At 38.2% G+C, this 20,091-nt stretch overlaps 1 protein-coding gene across 1 annotated transcript in view; it reads right to left on the bottom strand.

Moving 5' to 3' along the window:
- Nucleotides 1-3,142: 3,142 nt before the first annotated feature.
- Nucleotides 3,143-20,091, bottom strand: part of LOC125120784 (IQ domain-containing protein H-like) — a 147,403-nt gene continuing 130,454 nt past the window's right edge. The window contains 1 exon segment of the mRNA XM_047769211.1: nt 3,143-3,245. Coding sequence (XP_047625167.1) covers nt 3,162-3,245 — 84 coding nt within the window. The 3' untranslated portion in view covers nt 3,143-3,161.

Here is a 20,091-nt window from a genome sequence, read left to right as displayed (position 1 = left end):
CCTTTATTGCAACTTCTGCAACTACCTGTGCCTACTCCATCCCTATCAGATGGAGTGAGGGTATGTTCTAACTTCATTTATTTATGTGCAGCTATCCACATTTCCCAGCACCACTTACTAAAGAGACTATCTTTTCTCCATTGTATATTCTTGCCTCCTTTGTCAAAGATTAATTGACCATAGGTGTGTGGGTTTATTTCTGGGGTCTCTGTTCTGTTACATTAATCCGTATGTCTGTTTTGTGCCAGTACCACACTGTTTTGATTACTCTAGCCTTGTAGTATTGTCTGGAGTCTAGGAGGATTAGGCCTCCTCCTTTCTTATTTTCCTCAGGATTGCTTTGGAAATTCTGGGTCTTTTATGGTTCCATATAAATTTTGGGATTATTTGTTCTAGTTCTGTGAAAAATGTTATGGGTAATTTGATATCCATTAAATCTTTAGATTGCTTTGGGCAGTATGGACATTTTAACAATATTAATTCTTCCAATCCAAGCGCATGGGATAGCTTTCCATCTCTTTGAATCTTCTTTAATTTCATTTATTAATATTTTATAGTTCTCAGTACATAAGTTTTTTAATTCTTGGTCAGGTTTATTTTTTTGGTGTGATTTTAAAACATATATATATATATTTTTTTTTTACATTCCCTTTCTGATATTTATTGTTAGTGTAAAGAAATGCCACTGATTTCTATATATTATTCTTGTGTCCTGCTACCTTGCTGAATTCATTTATCAGTTCAGTGTTTAGGGTTTTCTATATATAGTATCATGTCATCTGCATATCATGACCATTTTACATCTTCTCTTCCAATTTGGATACTTTTTATTTCTTTTTCTTTTCTGATTGCTGTGGCAATACTGTATTGAATAGAAATGGTAAGAGTGGGCATCCTTGTCTTGTTCCACATTTCACCATTGAGTATTATATTGGCTGTGGATTTGTCATAAACAGATTTTATTATGTTGAGATATGTTCCCTCTGTACCTACTTTGGTAAGAGTTTTTATCATGAGTGGATGTAGAATTTTGTGAAATGCTTTTTTTTTGCATTTATTGAGATGATCATGTGGTTTTTATCTTTTCTTTTGTTGATGTGCTGTATCACATTGATTGATTTGTATATGTTAAACCATCCTTGGGAACTTGGGATGAATCCCACTTGGTGATGCTGTATGATCTTTCTTAAGTGTGCTGGTTTCAGCTTGTAATATTTTGTTGAGAATTTTTCATCTATATTCATCAAAGATATTGGCCTGTAATTTTCTTTTTTGGTGGTATCTTTGCTTTGGGTATCAGGGTGATGGTGGCTTTGTAGAATGTCTTTGGGGGTGTTCCTTCCTCTTTAATCTTTTGGAAGAGTTTGAGAAAGATCAGTAAAAGTTTTTTTTTTTTTTTGTATGCTTGGTGGAATTTGCCTGTGAAGCCATCTGGTCCTGGACTTTTGTTTCTAGGGAGTTTTTTATTTTTTATTTTTTTTATTTTTTTATTACAGATTCTGTTTCAGTTCTAGGGACTAGTCTGTTCAAATCATCTATTTCTTCTTGATTCAGCTTTGGTGGGCTATATGTTTCGAAAGTTGTCCATTTCTTCCAGGTTATCAAATTTGTTGGTATATAATTACTTATAGTATTCTCTTATGGTTTTGTGTATTTCTTCAGTATCCAAGGTGGCTTAAACAACAAAAGTTTATTTCTCACATTTCTGGAGGCTGAGAAGTCCAAGATCAAAGTGTTAGCTGATTTAGTTCCTGGTGGGAGCTCTCTTCCTGGCTTGCAGACAGCCATCTTTTTGCTGTATCCTCAGATGGCAGGGGTGGTGAAGAGAGAGAAGGGTGGGTAGGGGAGGGGGGGAGGGAGAAGAAGAGAGAAGTGCACATTCTCTGATCTTTTATATGGACACTAGTCCCATCATGAGGATCTCACCATTATGACCTCATTTAAACATAATTACTTCCCAAAGTCCCCATCTTTGTATATCATCACATTGGAGATGGAAGGGCTCAACATGTGAACTTTGGGAGGACACAGTTCAGTTCACAGCACATCTGATTCTGACTGTTAGTTGTATTTGGACTGAGTAAACTGATCATATGCATATAGACTTAGAATTTTGCACATCATAGTAACAGATAAAATGATGCTAGCTGGCAGGAACATAATATAAATGATGAGCATATATCCTTTAGGACCAGTGAAAGTTGATGCAACACATAAAATCACATTGAAGAGCAAAGCGTCATTATCTTTATTACTGTTACTAGAGGGACCAGGTCCTAACTCAAGGGGAAAAAAAAAAGGTAGTTCAAATTTTTTCTTCTTATCAAGCTTTTGTTGGGCTTTCCACTTAAGAGAAAAATCATATGTTGTTTCTGATTGAGTCCCTTGAATTACTGGATCTATTCAAGCATGCTGAAGTCTCAGACTGGGAACTGGATACAGACTTTAGTGAGCAATACCAAGTGTTCATCTCTGTTCAGCTGGTATTTTAAAACCTTTCGTACAAATCTTGTTCCTGTTTTCTAGAGTTTGGAGACTTCTAGTCAATTACACATGACTGGATTTCCTGAACCAACATCTTTAAGGGATGTTTGGGAGCTTCAAAATGTTAGTGATGAAACACCTGTCCCATTTTGGTAAAATTAGGTGAAGCAGATGGCTTACATATATGCTGAAGTTTTCTTCTGCTTCTTCCTACAAACATTGTCCTTCATGGGGATCTCAGAACTTTTCTGGCTCTAGGAACTTGGGCTTCCCAGGAGTCCTGAGCCAGACACTGTATTATCTGAACTATAGGTAGATTATATTCAGGATTTTTGTTTGTGATAGTCTATTTTGGCTCCATTGCGACATTTCAACTTCAATGTGAGAAAGCCCTGTTGCTTTGTAAGCTTAGGTTTGGAAATGGCAGCAAGTTAAAACAAATCTACTATATTTCAAAGAAAAAGTTTCAAACTATTAAATTTAACTAACAGGTTCAGTGGGAACCTTACAATATTGACCCTGCATATTCTAAAATACGCTCTGCTTAAAGTGAAAAAAAAAAATGGTTTAGCACTTGTTTACAATACAGCATGAGGTATTTTCAGCCCTTGTATAGAAATTAACCAAGATCGTTAGTTAATTAACACCTCACCTTAAAATTGGTCTCGCCTTGCATATTAGGTGCTGATATTTCTTGATGGATGATGAAGAGATTGCGAGCAAAGGTCATGAGGACCCCCTGGAGATCTTCACCGATTGTTCTGTTAATGATATCCAAACAAATGAGTTTACCAATGATTCCCCTCACATGCTTAAAAACAATCACCCTCTCATTTGTGCCTGTCTGATGATGGAATTTAATGAGTATTTTCAATCTCACAAGGTGGCAATCTTCAGGGAGATATGAAAGATGAGGCTCCATTTTAACTTGTCAACAAAAAGGATTTGTGTAATAAATATTTTTATTAATCAACTTAGCAGAATGTAGGAATAGGTTCAGTCATTCCTAGCAAAAGGCTACCACTGAGCTAGGACACTAGTATTAGCTCATTTTAAAAATTAAGTTAGTTTAAGAGAATTGCTGCTGAGTGTAATTCATGCTTAACAATTTACTTGCCTACAGAGACATTTGTACCTTAGTGTTCTGGAGACTTTCATCTAGGGTTTATTTTCTATTTCAAGTCTACAAATAATTCCTGCTACTTCTGAGTGCAGCCCATCTATGTGCAGGGGAAAATGTGCCACATTCACTAACAGCTGTCTTTATAAAGCTGAGCACACATTTAAAGAAGGTTTCAGTGACAACTTGCAAACCATCCTGTAGAATTAAACTGGTCAGTGAACATTCTCAGACAACTAGATCATTGAAAAAATTTTAACTTGGAAACAAAACTCCAGGGCATTTTTCTAGCTATTTTTAAAAGTTTCTGGGGTTTTGTTGTTGTTATTGTTTTTGTTTTGTTTTGTTTCTGGCTCTGCCTGCGGCATGTGTAAGTTCCTGGGCCAGGGGTTACACACACACCACAGCAGTGAACTGAGCCACAGCAGTGATAATGCTGGATCTTTAACCCACTGAGCCACCAGGAAACTCTAAAACTTTTATTTAATCAAAGGAAAAAAATAGATTAAATGAATGGATTAATTAAAAAAAAAATGTTTGTCCTGAGGAGGTAAACGCGAAGAGCTAGCTGCCCCTTAAAGCAGCTGTAAAGAGCTCTGGGATTACTTCTTTTCCGTTTGTTACCTGTAGAATAAGTCACCTTTGAATCTAAGGCTTAGACCTTTTTGGAGAGGCTGCCTTTGAATCTAAGGCTTAGACCTTTTTGGAGAGGCTGCCTTCCAGCCTGTTTAGGCTTTCCCTTGGGTCAGGGTAGGAGTAGAAACCTTCCCAGGCCCCAAGACAGGAGATCAGAGCTCTGTGTCCTGCCAGTGACTGTCTTTGGGGAAGTTACTTAAGCTCTCTGGCTTTTCACTTCTTTTTCTCTGAAATGAAGGAGTTGGGCTAGGTAAGTATTGTCAAGCTTTTTGAGTTACATTCCCCAAATTCAAGGACCGCCTACCCCTTATAGCTACAGAACAATAGTGTGTCTTTTAATAGAAAGAACAATAGCCAAAGGCAACTTCAGAGTCACTAATTTTTTTCGGGCACATCTGTGGCATATGGAAGTTCCCAGGCCAGGTATCGAATCTGAGCCTCAAATACAACCTATGCCATAGCTGTAGCAACCCTGGATCCTTAACCCACTGCGCTGGGCCAGGGATTGAACTTGCATCTCTGCAGTGACCCAAGCTACTGCAGTTGGATCCTCAATTCACTGCACCACAGTGGGAACTCCTAGTGTCATTAATTTTTAACAGTGATTTGTATTTTATCACCAGAGGGTCAGTATGTATTAGACCTGGCTGCTTCTTAAAACGAATTCCTGGGCCCCATCCAAATCAATAAAATCAGAATCTTTGGATTTGGAATCCAGAAATGTGTGTTTCACCAAGTCCCCCAGGCGATTCTTACATATACTGAAGATTGAGACATACTTTTAAAAAAGAGTGTGTGTGTGTGTGTAGTGCTAGGTCCACAAATGGATTCATGCTCCTTTCACCATACCTCCTCAGTCTCCTCAAGTCCATGGTGCCCAGGTTGGACACCATGGACTCTAAGTCACTTTCCCTATTAATAATTCCTCTCTGGAATTTCCTTCATTTTCCTTTCCTTGAAACTTCTCAAATTCCCCTATTTCCAGAAATACCCCAGTATAAATGGAGTCAGTATGAAGTTATCCCAAAGCAAACCACAAAGTTCTGGTCTGAAAAGTCATCACCTCTTGGATCCTTCACCTGATATGACATGATTGCAATAAAGCTAAACAAAACCCAGTCATCTCATGACAAGCCTCTCCTAATCCTCCAGAGAAAATCAAGCAACACAAAGAATAAAAGTTAATATTTGCTCATCTTTTTAAGTATGCTGTAAATATTAAAAGGAAGAAAAACATAGGGTAGAAACAGTTTTCCAATAAGTCAAGATGACTTAAAGTTACCAAATAACCACATTCCAAGATGTGAATAAGACACAATTCAGGTTTGTGGCTCTAAAGTTTTGAGTCCTACATGAGGAGATAACTTTGCTAGCTCTCTAGAATACCCTGGAGAGAAATTTGCAAGAAAATGGGAAGTATAGAGAAGCCTCCTGAGTGGTGCAATAGGACTCTTCTCAGCATAAATGTTTCTAGAGGGGACTGCATTAGGGCCAGAACTGGATCTGAGGCAGGGCTACAGACCCTTGGAGCATCTTGCCAAGTCACCAAAGCATTTTTCTAAGCGTGCCAGAATGAGAAATGCTCTTCCACAATCAGGATGTCTGAGCTGGTTCCTCATCAGTCAGACTTGCTCTGCCTTGTAGATGTATACGTTTGAGTGTAATGTGTTGTTAAAACTAGCCTCTAACGGGAGTTTCTTGGTGGTCTGGTGGTTGGGATTCATTGTTTTCACTGCTGTGGCCCGGTTTCAATCCCTGGTCTGAGATTGAGATCTTACATCAAACCCCTGTATGCCTTGGCCAAAAAATAAAACAAAAACCAAAAACTAGCCTCTTACTCATCAATTTTGGATAATTAATCAACTAATACTTATAAACCCTCACTGACACATCTAAAGTCAATTTATGAAATAATTGAAGATCTAAATAAAACAAGATAGACTTCCAATGAATCAGCATGCTGATTAAAATGTATGAGAACATCATTTTTGTTGGTTGTTGTAGTCTATTTTCTTAGCTTTTTACATCTCATGGACACACTTCATACTCACAACATTCCCAACTTGTCTCTCTTCAGGTGTTCATATAATATAAAGACAGTTCCTTGTCTTTCCTATAAAATTTGAATAGGGGAAAAAAGAAATTGAATATTATGTTGAAAACAAAGAAAACATATTACACTAAGACCACTAAGACTGATTTGAATTGAAATTTAGAGCTATTTGCAAATATTGTGAGAAGTACATTTGGAAAGTCTGTCTCCAGAATATGGAGTAAATACGTTCTAGGACAGAGCTTTTTTAAAAAAAATCCAGGTTATAATTTACATATAACACTGTATAAGTTTAAGGTGTATAACATGTTGATTTGATATATTTATTTATTGCCCTATGATTACCATTGTAGCTTTAGCTAAGACCTCTATCTCACATAATTATCATTTCTGTTTTGTGGTGAGAACATTTAAAATCTAGTCTTATAGCAGTTTTGAAGTGTAATCACTATGCTGTGCATTAGAGCCCTAGAACCTATTCATCTTTTAACTGCAAGTGTGTGTCTTTTGACCAACATCTATCAATCCCACCCCAACCCCTACCTCTAGTAATCACTATTCTGTTAGACAATGTCTGTTCCTATGAGTTGACTTCTTTTTTCTTTTTTTTGGCCATGCTTGTGGCACATGGAAGTTTCTGGGCCAGGAATTGAATCGAAGCCACAGCTGTAGCAGTGCCGGATCCTTAAACCATTGTGCCACAGTAGGAACTCCTAAGTTAACTTTTTAAAATTCCACATGGAAGTGATATTGTACAATATTTGTTTTTGGTTTATTTCATTTGGAACAATGCACTCAGGTTGCACACATGTAGCAAATGGCAGGATTTCCTTTCTCATTGCTGAGTAATATTCCATTATATATATTAACTACATATTCTTTTTTAAATTGAGGTATAGTTAATGTGCAATATTATATGTTACAGGTGTAAAGCATAGTGATTCACAATTCTTAAAGGTTATACTCCATTTATAGTTATTATAAAATATTGGCTGTATTCCCTGTGCTGTATCCTTGTAGCTTATCTATTTTACATAATAGTACTTTGAACTTCTTAATACCATACCTCTATCTTTCCCCTTCCCCCTACCGTATCCCCATTAGTAACCACTAGTTTGTTTTCTATATCTGTGAGTCTGTTTCTTTTTTGTTATATTCACTATTTTATTTTATTTTTTAGATTCCACATACAAGTGATAACAGTGTTTATCTTTCTCTAAGTTATTTCCTTAAGCATAATACCCTCCAAGTCCAAGGTTGTTGCAAATGGCAAAATTTCATTCTTTTTTATGGCTGAGTAGTAGCATTCCATTGTATATACATACAACATCTTTATCCGTTCATCTGTTGGTGAATAATTAGGTTATTTCCATATCTTGGCTATTGTAAACAATGCTGCTGTGAACATTGGGGTACATGTATCTTTTCAAATTAGTATTTTTTTTTAATATATATATCCAGGACTGGAATTGCTGGATCATATGGTTTTATTTTTAGTTTTTTGACAAACTTCCATATGCTTTTCCACACTGACTGCACCAGTTTACATTCCCACCAACAGTGTATAGGGTTCCATTTTCTCCACATTCTTGCCAACATTTGTTATCTGTGGTCTTTTTCATGATAGCCATTCTGATAGGAGTGAAGTGATATCTCATTGTGGTCTTTATTTGCATTTCCCTGATGATTAGCAATGTTGAGCATCTTTTCATGTGCCTCTTGGCTATCTGTATGTCGTCTTTGGAAAAATGTCTGTTTAGGTTTTCTGCCCATTTTTCAATTGTGTGGTTTATTTTTTAAATGTTGATTTATATGAGCTGTTAATGTATTTTGGATATTAACTCCTTACAGGTCATATTATTAGCAAATATTTTCTCCCATTCAGCCGGTTGTCTTTTTGTTTTGTTGAAGGTTTCCTTTGCTGTGCAAAAGCTTTTAAGTTTAATTAGGTCCCATTTATTTGTTTTTTGCTTTTGTTTCCTTTTGGGAATCTTGCCTTCTAGCTCACTTCCTGGGTGATTCTCCTACACATTAAAATTTATTTATTTATTTATTTACCTATTTATTTTTTGGTCTTTTTGCCTTTTTCTGGGGCTGCTTCTGCAGCATATGGAATTTCCCACACTAGGGGTCTAATCAGAGCTGTAGTCGCTGGCCTACCCCAGAGCCACAGCAATGTGGGATCCGAGCTGTGTCTGAGACCTACATCACAGCTCATGGCAATGCCGGATCCTCAACCTACTGAGAAAAGCCAAGGATCGAAGCTGCAACCTCATGTTTCCTAGTCGGATTCGTTAACCACTGAGCCAGATGGGAACTCCATACATTAAAATTTAAAAACCACTGTTCTAAGGTCAATGAGTAAAAAATATAGCACCCAGATACATACACCAAATATTAACAGACATAAAAGGAGAAATTGATGGGAATACAATCATAGTAGGAGACTTTAATACCCTGCTCACATCAATGGACAGATCCTCTAGACAGAAAACCAATACAGCAACAGAGATCCTAAAGGAAACAATAGAAAAGTTAGATTTAATTGACGTCTTCAGGACACTACATCCAAAAAAATCAGAATACACATTCTTCTCAAGTACACATGGAACATTCTCAAGAATTGACCACATATTGGGACACAAAGCTAACCTCAACAAATTTAGAAGCATAAAAATTATGTCAAGTATCTTCTCTGACCACAATGGTGTGAAACTAGAAATCAGCCACAGGAAAAGAAATGAGAAAAAACCTACTACATGGAGACTAAACAACATGCTACTAAAAAACCAATGGGTCAATGAGAAAATCAAGAAGGAAATTAAAAAATACCTGGAGACAAATGATAATGACACAACTTCTCAAAATCTATGGGACGCCACAGAAGCAGTGCTCAGAGGGAAATTCATACAGATACAGGCCTTTCTCAAAAAAGAAGAAAGATCTCAAATTGACAACTTAACCCTCCACCTAAATGAATTAGAAAAAGAAGAACAAAAAAGACCTAAAGTCAGCAGAAGGAAGGAAATTATAAAGATCAAAGAGGAAATCAATAAAATAGAGATTCAAAAAACAATAGAGAAAATTAATAAAACTAAGAGCTGGTTCTTTGAAAAGGTAAGCAAAATTGACAAACCCCTGGCTAGACTCACTAAGAAGAGAAGAGAAAGAACCCAAATAAACAAAATTAGAAATGAAAAAGGAGAAATCACAATGGATACTGCAGAAATACAAAATACCATATGAGAATACTATGAACAATTATATGCCAACAAATTTGACAATCTGGAAGAAATGGATAGTTTTCTAGAATCTTACAGCCTGCCAAAACTGAATCAAGAAGAAACAGACCAAGTGAACAGACCGATCACTAGAAATGAAATTGAATATGTTGTAAAAACACTCCCTACAAATAAAAGGCAAGGACCAGATGGCTTCACAAGTGAATTCTACCAAACATATAAAGAGGATCTGGTGCCCATCCTCCTTAAACTTCTTCAAAAGGTTGAAGAAGGAACACTCCCAAAGACATTCTATGATGCCACCATCACCCTAATTCCAAAACCAGACAAAAATACCACCAAAAAAGAAATCTGTCGGCCAATATCATTGATGAATATAGACGCAAAAATTCTCAACAAAATTTTAGTCAACCGAATCCAACAACATATCAAAAAGATCATACACCATGACCAGGTAGGGTTCATCCCAGGTTTACAAGGATGGTTCAACATATGCAAATAAATCAATGTCATACACCACATTAACAAGAGAAAAGTCAAAAACCATATGATCATCTCAATAGATGCAGAAAAAGCATTTGACAAAGTCCAACATCCATTCATGATCAAGACTCTCGCCAAAGTGGGTATAGGGGGAACATTCCTGAACATAATCAAAGCCATTTATGACAAACCCACAGCAAATATAATACTCAATGGGGAAAAACTGAAAGCCTTCTCACTCAAATCTGGAATAAGACAGGGATGTCCACTCTCACCACTGCTCTTCAACATAGTTTTGGAAGTCCTAGCCACAGCAATTAGACAAACAAAAGAAATAAAAGGCATCTAAATAGGAAGAGAAGAGATAAAACTGTCACTGTATGCAGATGACATGATACTATACATAGAAAACCCTAAGGACTCAACTCAAAAATGACTTGAACTGATTCATAAATTCAGCAAAGTAGCAGGATATAAGATTAACATTCAGAAATCAGTCGCATTTCTATATACCAGCAATGAAATATTAGAAAAGGAATACAAAAATACGATACCTTTTAAAATTGCACCTCAAAAAATCAAATACCTCAGAATACACCTGACCAAGGAGGTAAAGGACTTATATGCCTAGAACTATAAAACTTTAATCAAAGAAATTAAAGATGTAAAGAAATGGAAAGATATTCCATGTTCCTGGATTGGAAAAATCAATATTGTAAAAATGGCCGTACTACCCAAAGCAATCTATAGATTAATGCAATCCCTATCAAATTACCCATGACATTTTTCACAGAACTAGAACAAACAATCCAAGAATTTATATGGAACCACAAAAGACCCAGAATCGCCAAAGCAATCCTGAGAAACAAAAACCAAGCAGGGGACATAACTCTCTCAGACTTCAGGCAGTGAAACTAGAACACACCCTCATACCATGCACAAAAATAAACTCAGAATGGCTGAAAGACTTAAATATAAGACAAGACACCCTCAAACTCCTAGAAGAGAACATAGGCAGAACACTCTCTGACATCAACCTCATGAATATTTTCTCAGGTCAGTCTCCCAAAGCAACAAATAAGAGCAAAAATAAACCCATGGGACCTAATTGAACTGAAAAGCTTTTGCACAGCAAAGGAAACCAAAAGGAAAACAAAAAGACAATTTACAGAAGGGGAGAAAATAGTTTCAAACAATGCAACGGACAAGGGCTTAATCTCTAGGATATGCAAGCAACTTATACAACTCAACAGCAAAAAAGCCAATCACCCAATGGAAAAATGGGCAAAAGACCTGAATAAACTGTTCTCCAAGGAAGATATACAGATGGCCAAGAAACACATGAAAAAATGCTCTACATCACTGATTATTAGAGAAATGCAAATCAAAACTACCATGAGGTACCACCTCACACCAGTCAGAATGGCCCTCATTAATAAGTCCACAAATAACAAGTGCTGGAGGGGCTGTGGAGAAAAGGGAACCCTCCTGCACTGCTGGTGGAAATGTAAACTGGTACAGCCACTATGGAGAACAGTTTGGAGATACCTTAGAAATCTATACACAGAACTACCATATGACCCCGCAATCCCACTCTTGGGCATATATCCAGACAAGAGTTTCCTTGAAAAAGACACATGCACCCTCATGTTCATTGCAGCACTATTCACAATAGCCAAGACATGGAAACAACCCAAATGCCCCTCGACAAAGGATTGGATTCGGAAGATGTGGTATATATACACAATGGAATACTACTCAGCCATAAAAAAGAATGACATAATGCCATTTATAGCAACATGGATGGAACTAGAGACTCTCATACTGAGTGAAATAAGTCAGAAAGACAAAGACAAATACCATATGACATCACTTATAACTGGAATCTAATATAGGGCGCAAATGAACCTTTCCACAGAAAAGAAAATCATGGACTTGGAGAAGAGACTTGTGGCCGCCCTGGGGGAGAGGGAGGGAGTGGGAGGGATCGGGAACTTGGGGTTATCGGATACAACTTGGAATGGATTTACAATGAGATCCTGCTGAGTAGCATTGAGAACTATGTCTAGATACTTATATTGCAACATAAAAAAGGGTGAAAAAAAATGTATACATGTAAGTATAACTTTGCCCCCATGCTGTACAGCAGAAAAATAAATTTATTAAAAAACATAAATAAATCACCCAAAGAAAAGTATAGGGAAGCATTTTGTTGTGTGGAAAATAATTCATACTTAAAAGGAAAATTATGTGCTATCTATAGTACACCTTGATTCTATGAGAGGTATTTTACAATTTGGTAAGTTGTAGGTGACTGAGACAAAGCAAATTCTGTCCTGTCTGGTGAGGGTTCAGTTGATTTTCCTGTCCTGCTCCCCTTGTGGAAAAACTAGTTTTGCCTCTATATGCATATTCATTTCAGTAGTCATGATCTATAAAAATGTCTGATTTTTTGGATTCTTTTTTATTCTAGTTATAATATCTGCCTAATTCTTCTCTCTTAAATAAAAACTTCATTGTGTATTTAATTTTGTGTCTGTATAAGAGGCATGATTTTATCCTGTTTTTTAAAATTATCTTTTAACTCTTATCTTCAAATAAATAAAAGTTAACACTGGAGTTGTCCAGTAGTGGAAATGGCTGCCCCGTGAAAGCTGTGAATTCCTCATCACTGGAAATACAGGGAAAAAATATATATATATATTTGAGGGATTTGGTAAAAGATACCACATGCCAAAATTATAACTGCCATTTGACTCCCCATTTTATCAGGAAATCTGAGTGACAGATATTGGCTTTTTTCAATGCTCACTGCAAATTAGAATCATCTGAGTGTTTTAAAAAATGTAATGCCTGGGCTCTACCTCCAGAAATAGTGATTTAATTGGTCTGGAGTGGGCCCTGGGTACAATGCCATGCGAAACCATGTTAGAGCCTTAGGCAAAGGAAAATCATGCCTGTATTTTTATTTAAAATTTTGATATTTTGTTCATCATGCATCTCTTGCATTAACTTTTCTATTTAACATATTGTATTACAATAGGTGCTCTGGGTAAAGTGCCTCACTTGCCTCAACCCAATCCCAGCCTTGACTGAGCATCTGTACTTTTTATTTTTTATTTTTTTAAAATTTTTATTTATTTATTTGTTTTTGCTTTTTTAGGGCCGCACCTGTGGCATATGGAAGTTCAGGCTAGGGATGGAATCAGAGATACAGCTGCCGGCCTACGCCACAGCCACAGCAAGGCCAGATCCTTAACCCATTGAGCGAGGCCAGCGATTGAACCTGCATCCTCCTGGATCCTAGTCGGGCTCACTGAGCCACATGGAAACTTCCGAGCATCTGTACTTTTTAAAGCTCCTCACTCAGGCCATCCTAATGGGCAGCCAGGGCTGAGAACTATTGACCAGTTGATCTCTAAGGTGTCTTGCATTCTTTACTGTGCTGTCCAATGTGGTAACACTGGCCGCATGGGGCTACTGAGAACTTGAAATATTAGTAATTGAAATTGAGATGTGCGGACTTCCCGTGTGGCTCACAACATAACTACTCGGCGTTGCTTCTACAGTGGCTGTGGCTCGACCCCTGGCCTGGGAACTTCCATATGCCGCAGGTGCGGCCACTTGTAAAAAAAAAAGAAAAAAGAAAAAAAAGAAGAGAAATTGAGATGTGCTCTAGCTTTCAAAGACTTAGTACAAAAATATAAAATATCTCATTGATAATTTATACTGATGACATGTTGAAAATGCTAGTTTTCTGTTTGGGGAGCATCCTTTTCTAGATACGAACCTCAGAATCAATCGGGTAGCGTAGGTTATGCTACAGTAATTAAAAGGCAGTTCTCAGTTTTTATAGCAGAAATGCTGGATTTTGCTCATACTCCATTTCCCACATGTTTCGGCATGCATCTCTGTTGGTATGTTTGGGGCTGAAGGAGGCACCATCTCAATGTGTTTCCAGGAATTAGAAAGCAGGAAAAAGGATATGGTGACTCATGAAGTGGCTCTTAAAGGCTTCTGCATAGAAAGGACATATATCACTTCTGTTCATATTTCACTGGCCAAAACAAGTTGCATGGGCATGCCTCACTTCAGGGAGAGGGCTAAGGAAGTATAATTCTGTTATGTGTCTGGAAGGAGGAAGATCAGAACATTCTGAACAACCTTAATGATTGCCACCATGACAATACTGTGGCCTGAGGAAGTGATTGCTCGTGGTTGTAGAGCTATTTAGGACCATGGCACACTGCCTATGTATGTGTGAGACCAGCTCTGCCACACTGTCACAGGCAGTAAACATGACACTTTTCCCCATATGGCTTTCATTACAAGTTCATTTCATTAGGAAACCAGTGGGGGTATTTTGTAGCATTACAGAAATACCAGGAATGAGACCCAGCAAGTTGGTTACAGACTCAGCAATGCTTCCCTCTAATATTCAGCAAGGAAAAATAAACTCATAGGGTGATCTCATCTCCTTTTTTTATCCCTGATATTTTTGACAAAAACACATCATGTGAAATTCTGTGATGATAATGGAAGAAAAACAAAATGTTGAGAATAAGGACTTGTGAGGATTCTTCTTTTGGTAGCACTGAGTTTTATTTTATTTTTTTTATTTTTATTTTTCGTCTTTTTAGGGCCATACCTGCCCTATGGACGTTCCCAGGCTAGGGTTCAAATCAGAGCTGCAGCTGCTAGCCTATGCTATAGCTGTAGCACTACCAGATCCAAACTGAGTCTGTGGCCTGCACTGTAGCTCACAGCAACACCAGATCCTTAACCCACTGAGCGGGGCAAGGGATTGAACCCCTGTCCTCATGGATACTAGTCGGGTTCATTACTGCTGAGCCACAGCGAGAACTCCAGTGTATTTTTTTTTTTTTCGTCTTTTTTAGGGCTCAACCTGTGGCATATGGAGGTTCCCAGGCTAGGGGTTGAATTGGAGTTGTAGCCTCCAACCTACACCACAGCTCATGGCAATGCTGGATCCTTAACCCACTTAGCGAGGCCAGGGATCGACCCCGAGTTCTCATGGTTACTAGTTGGGTTCGTTAACCACTGAGCCACGACGGGAACTCCCAGTGTATTGGTAATGTTACTTCTCTTTCTGGAAAGAGAACCCATATTAAATTTGACCAAGAATGGGAGCAAGTAGCATAGGTTACAATGGAATTAGGGTAAGTGATTTTCTTTTTAGACCCAAGGAGGCAATAGAATTTTAGGGAAGTTAATTGTTAAACATATCTCCTTTTTTTGTAGGGTTGAGACAGTAATGGGGATTATGGAGAAGTTTGCACTTCTTCAGCTGAAGAATACATAAGAATTACCTAGATGGAATATTTTATTTGAAGTGGATCCTAGAATTCTTGGATTGGATTGGTAATAATATTTTAGAAACATACATAATTACTGAGAAATAGTCCTTAGGGGTAAAAAGGCACATAGGAGATGCCCTGGTGTAAGAGAAAGAATCATTTTTACATTTGGACAATTATGGAGTCTCCATAAAATGCCTGTCTCTGTGACCTTAGGAAAGTGCTTAAACACTTTTTAAGCATAAATTCCTCACTGTGATATGGTAAAAATGATAACTTCTTATAGAAGAGATATGATGGTTAAACAGATGATAAAGTAATAGTGCTTAGCTCTGTGCCGGCACACAGTAGGTGCTTAGTAAATGCCTTTCCGAGAAAAGGCAACAAAGAAAACAAGGGGAGTGTTCTGACCAAGAATGCCTGTGCCCCCAGAGTCTGAAAAGATAAGAATGCATCTCAGGAAAAACAGAGCAAGGGTATTGTTAGAGAATTTCCAAATTTCCCAAGTAGTCATGTTTCCTTCTTCTTGCCTTAAATTTTTATGACTCCATTTCTTCTTTTCTTTCTCTCTTCTTGTACTTCTCTGTATTATTTGCTCTTTTTCTATTTATCCCCTCCTACCTTTTTAGTAGATCATTCCAGTCTTTGGATTTTATCCTCTCTATTTTCTTTTTCTTATTCATATTGTTCCATAACTCCATTGCCCCCAATCTATGTTTCTCTCTCTCCCATTTTATCTTTCACCCTTTATATGTTGTTTAGCACAGGCGACCTGGAGGCAGAGTCTAAGAAATTATGCCTGTTACATGCTCTGCACTTCTCTGCCCTTTCTTTTTTCTTCCATCCTCAGAGGAACCCTTTCCTCTGCATCATCCTCTGTTTCCCTTGGGCCATAGCAGCCTTTTCCTGTACTAAAATTTGTTCTTAGAAATAAATCTGTTTAACTCAGAGCCACAAAAATATAAATAACTTATAGTTTGGTGCTTTACTTTTCCCAGGAGTACCAGAACTTCAATCAAGTACAAAACCTTCAGCCAAAGAAATAAATCTCTAATAATAATTTTGGGCAATAGAAAGTTATAGAGCATGTTTTCTTTTCAGCAGGAGACCTTCCCTGCCAAATGCCACTCACAGAGCTTGGTCTTTTTGATATTTTAGAAGAGTGTAAAATAAATTGATTTAGATAAAGCTAGAGTTAGATTTAGCCACTTTTTGGTGCATGGAAGTCTGATCAGTTTGGGCTAAAAACTACAGTTGACCCTTGAACAACGTGAATTTGAACTGCATGGGCCCACCTTAGACGCAATTTTTTTTTCAACAGTTAATACTACACTACTACACATTCATAGCTGGTTGAATCCTTGAATGTTGAACTGCAGATACACAGAGCCAACTGTAAACTTACATATACTTGGATTTTTTTTTTTTTGTCTTTTTGCTATTTCTTGGGCCGCTCCCCCGGCATATGGAGGTTCCCAGGCTAGGGGTCGAGTCGGAGCTGTAGCCACCGGCCTATGCCAGAGCCACAGCAACGTGGGATCCAAGCCGCGTCTGTGACCTACACCACAGCTCACGGCAACGCCGGACCCTTAACCCACTGAGCAAGGGCAGGGACCGAACCCGCAACCTCATGGTTCCTATCAGATTCGTTAACCACTGCGCCACGACGGGAACTCCAATGTACTTGGATTTTTGATTGTGTGAAGGGTTGATAACCCTGGCATTGTTCAATGGTCAGCTGTATTTAATTTCAAAGAGATTGTGTTGAGCAGATGCCACAGTTAATTTCAGATAAATCAATTCAGTTTGTCCTTTTTATTCTTTTCTATATTTTAGTTGGTCTGAAGGTTGTGGGTTATTGTTAACTTGTTTAACATTGTCTTTTCTATATTTTTATCAAGTTTAATGTAATTTGCAAGGGACTATGAGCTTTATTATATATTTGCAAATAGTGTGACAGTGCCCTGAAGTGCAATGGGGATTGCCAAATATCAGCCAGGCCATACTCTTCACTGTTGGCTCTGTACCTAAGGTCCATATGCTTTTAAAGGGCCTATTACAAGATTTGAAACCTAAAACATTGTATTTGTTCTCAAGCATAAAAAATAAGAATAAGTATAGAACTGAGTATCTACAAATCAAAAATTTCATTAGTTATTGCTCAATTCTCTGTCATTATCCATGAGTTATATTTAATGTGAGAGGTGAATATTTTAATATATTTGGTATATTGTAGGAGGAGTCTTCCACAAGTAAATATCCCCCCTAAATTCATATGTTGAAGCCTTAATCTGCCATGTGAATGTTTTGGAAACAGGGAATTTAAGGAATGGTTAAGGTTAAATGAGGTCATAAGGGTATAGCCCTGTTCAGATAGAACTGATGTCCTTCTAGAAGAGGGAACAGAGACATCAGCAATTGCTTTATCCCTGACATGGTAGGACATAGCAAAAAGGTAGTTATTTTGCAAGTCAGGAAGAGAGTCCTCACCAGGAACTAAATTGATGGGCAGCTTCACCTTGGATTATTGAGCCCCTTGAACTGTGAGAGATAAATTACTGTTGTTTAAACCATCCTGTATATGGTGTTTTGTTATGGCAGCCCAAGCAGACTAGAGAATGTTCATTAGTAAGCAGCCTTGGGTAGGTCAGAAAGCTCAGGACATGCTTCAAGATGAAGAGATGGTCCCCCTAAGTCTGGTGAGCTACAGGGCTTTTGCTTTACAAGGTAGGCATACAAGTTTTGGGATAGAGATCAGCTTCCAGGACCAAGTGTCTCCCTGTGGAGTTGCCTTTCTGCCCTTTCCCAAGCAGCACTCATCCTTCCTCTAAATACATATCAAACCAATGTTTAAAGAATATCAATTGGAAAGGGCTCCAATTATTAGCTGCCTGGCTCACACTTGTATTTGGCCTGTATTTGGTCCAACCTTGGCCAGCTGTCACCCTTCATACCTTGATATCATAGCCAATGCCATAGGCCTTACACATCTGGAGAAAAACATAGTGGAAAACCAGTGAAAGATTGTTGTGCCTCAGCTGGGTGCTCATCACTGCATAGCGACTGGCTGCCTGTGACTGGAAAAAAAATCACAAGTGAATGTCAGAGTCTTTACAAAGTATTTAAATAAAGCTTTAGTTTTAGAACAGTTGTAGGTTAATAGGAAAGTTGTGAAGATGATACAGAGAGTCCCCGTATAGCCTACACCCAGTTCACCTACTGTTAACATCATACATTGATATGGTACATTGTCACAACTAAGGATCCAAATTGCCACGTTACTATTAACATAAATCCATACTTTATTTGGATTTCATTAGTTTTTCCCCTAATTACCATTTTCTGTTCCAGGATCCCCTCCAAGATACCACATTATATTTAGTTGTCATGTCTCCTTAGGTTCTTTTGGCTGTGACAGTTTCTGAGTCTCACTTTGTTTTTATGACCTTGACAGTTTTGAAGAGTACTGATCAAATCAGCATTTTGTAGAATGCTGCTCAATTTGTATTTGTCTAATGTTTTTCTTACAATTAGGTGGGGTTGTGGGTTTTGGAGAGAGGGCTACACAGGTGAAGTGACATTTTTATTACCGTGTATCAAGGGTACATGTAACAACATGACATCACTGATGATGCCAACCTTGGTCACATGACTAAGGTAGTTTTATCCAGGTTTCTTTCTTTCTTTTTTTTTTTTTTTTGCTATTTCTTGGGCCGCTCCTGCGGCATATGGAGGTTCCCAGGCTAGGGGTCTAATCGGAGCTGTAGCCGCCGGCCTACGCCAGAGCCACAGCAACGCAGGATCCGAGCCATGTCTGCAACCTACACCACAGCTCACGGCAATGCCGGATCGTTAACCCACTGAGCAAGGGCAGGGACCGAACCCGCAACCTCATGGTTCCTAGTCGGATTCATTAACCACTGCGCCACGACGGGAACTCCTATCCAGGTTTCTTGATGTAAAGATACAGTCCTACTTTCCATACTGTGCTCTTTGGCAGCAAATCACTAAGTGTTCTCCGCTTCCTTGAGGAGACCAGCATTCGAATTTTGATTCCCATTGCTTTCTTTGGGAAATTTCTATTCTTAATCTTGCTTCCCTATCAGTAGGAACTATCCCAAAGAGACTGGTTACAGTAAGCCCAAAGTATTTCAAATATAATATCTCCTAAAATACTTACAGTTTAATATGTGCAAAAGAAGGTGTTTGTAACCCGATAGTTTTGTAGCCTGTGAGATGTGATATTTGACTCTGACAGCTGTGTTTGTCTTTGGATAAATGGAAGTTTGGAGAACTGAACATAGAGCCATGGCCAACCTTAGGGCATAGAAAATGGAGATGCCTGGCTCAGCTTTTGAACTTTGGGGACTTTAGGTATTGGGCAGCCAGGTGCCCAGTCCATGCAGTGACTTGGAATAGGAGAAAGAAAAGGAGGTGCTATTGGTTCACAGCTGGCTGCAAGGATCTAATGACCTGACATTGACATTGTCTTTTGTGATGCTCCAGGCTCTCTCTCCATCTCTGAACTAATGCAGGGTAACTGGGGCCAACTGAGTGAGTGCCCAGTGGAGAATGAACATCATCCTTTGTATCTGCATCTCTCTCTCTCACACACATACACACACACTCAGATTTCACCTTCACCTTTTGTGACATATGTCTCCCATGTATTATGCGTTTTCCTTCAACCCTTACATATAGTAGTGTATCTGATGGTCATATTATGAGTACTATTAAGCCTGTTCTTCCCACGCA

This window comes from Phacochoerus africanus, chromosome 2 (assembly GCF_016906955.1).
Source record: "Phacochoerus africanus isolate WHEZ1 chromosome 2, ROS_Pafr_v1, whole genome shotgun sequence".
Lineage (NCBI taxonomy): Eukaryota > Metazoa > Chordata > Mammalia > Artiodactyla > Suidae > Phacochoerus > Phacochoerus africanus.
Note: the sequence above shows the minus strand (reverse complement) of the source record. Positions and strands in the feature narration are given on the sequence as shown.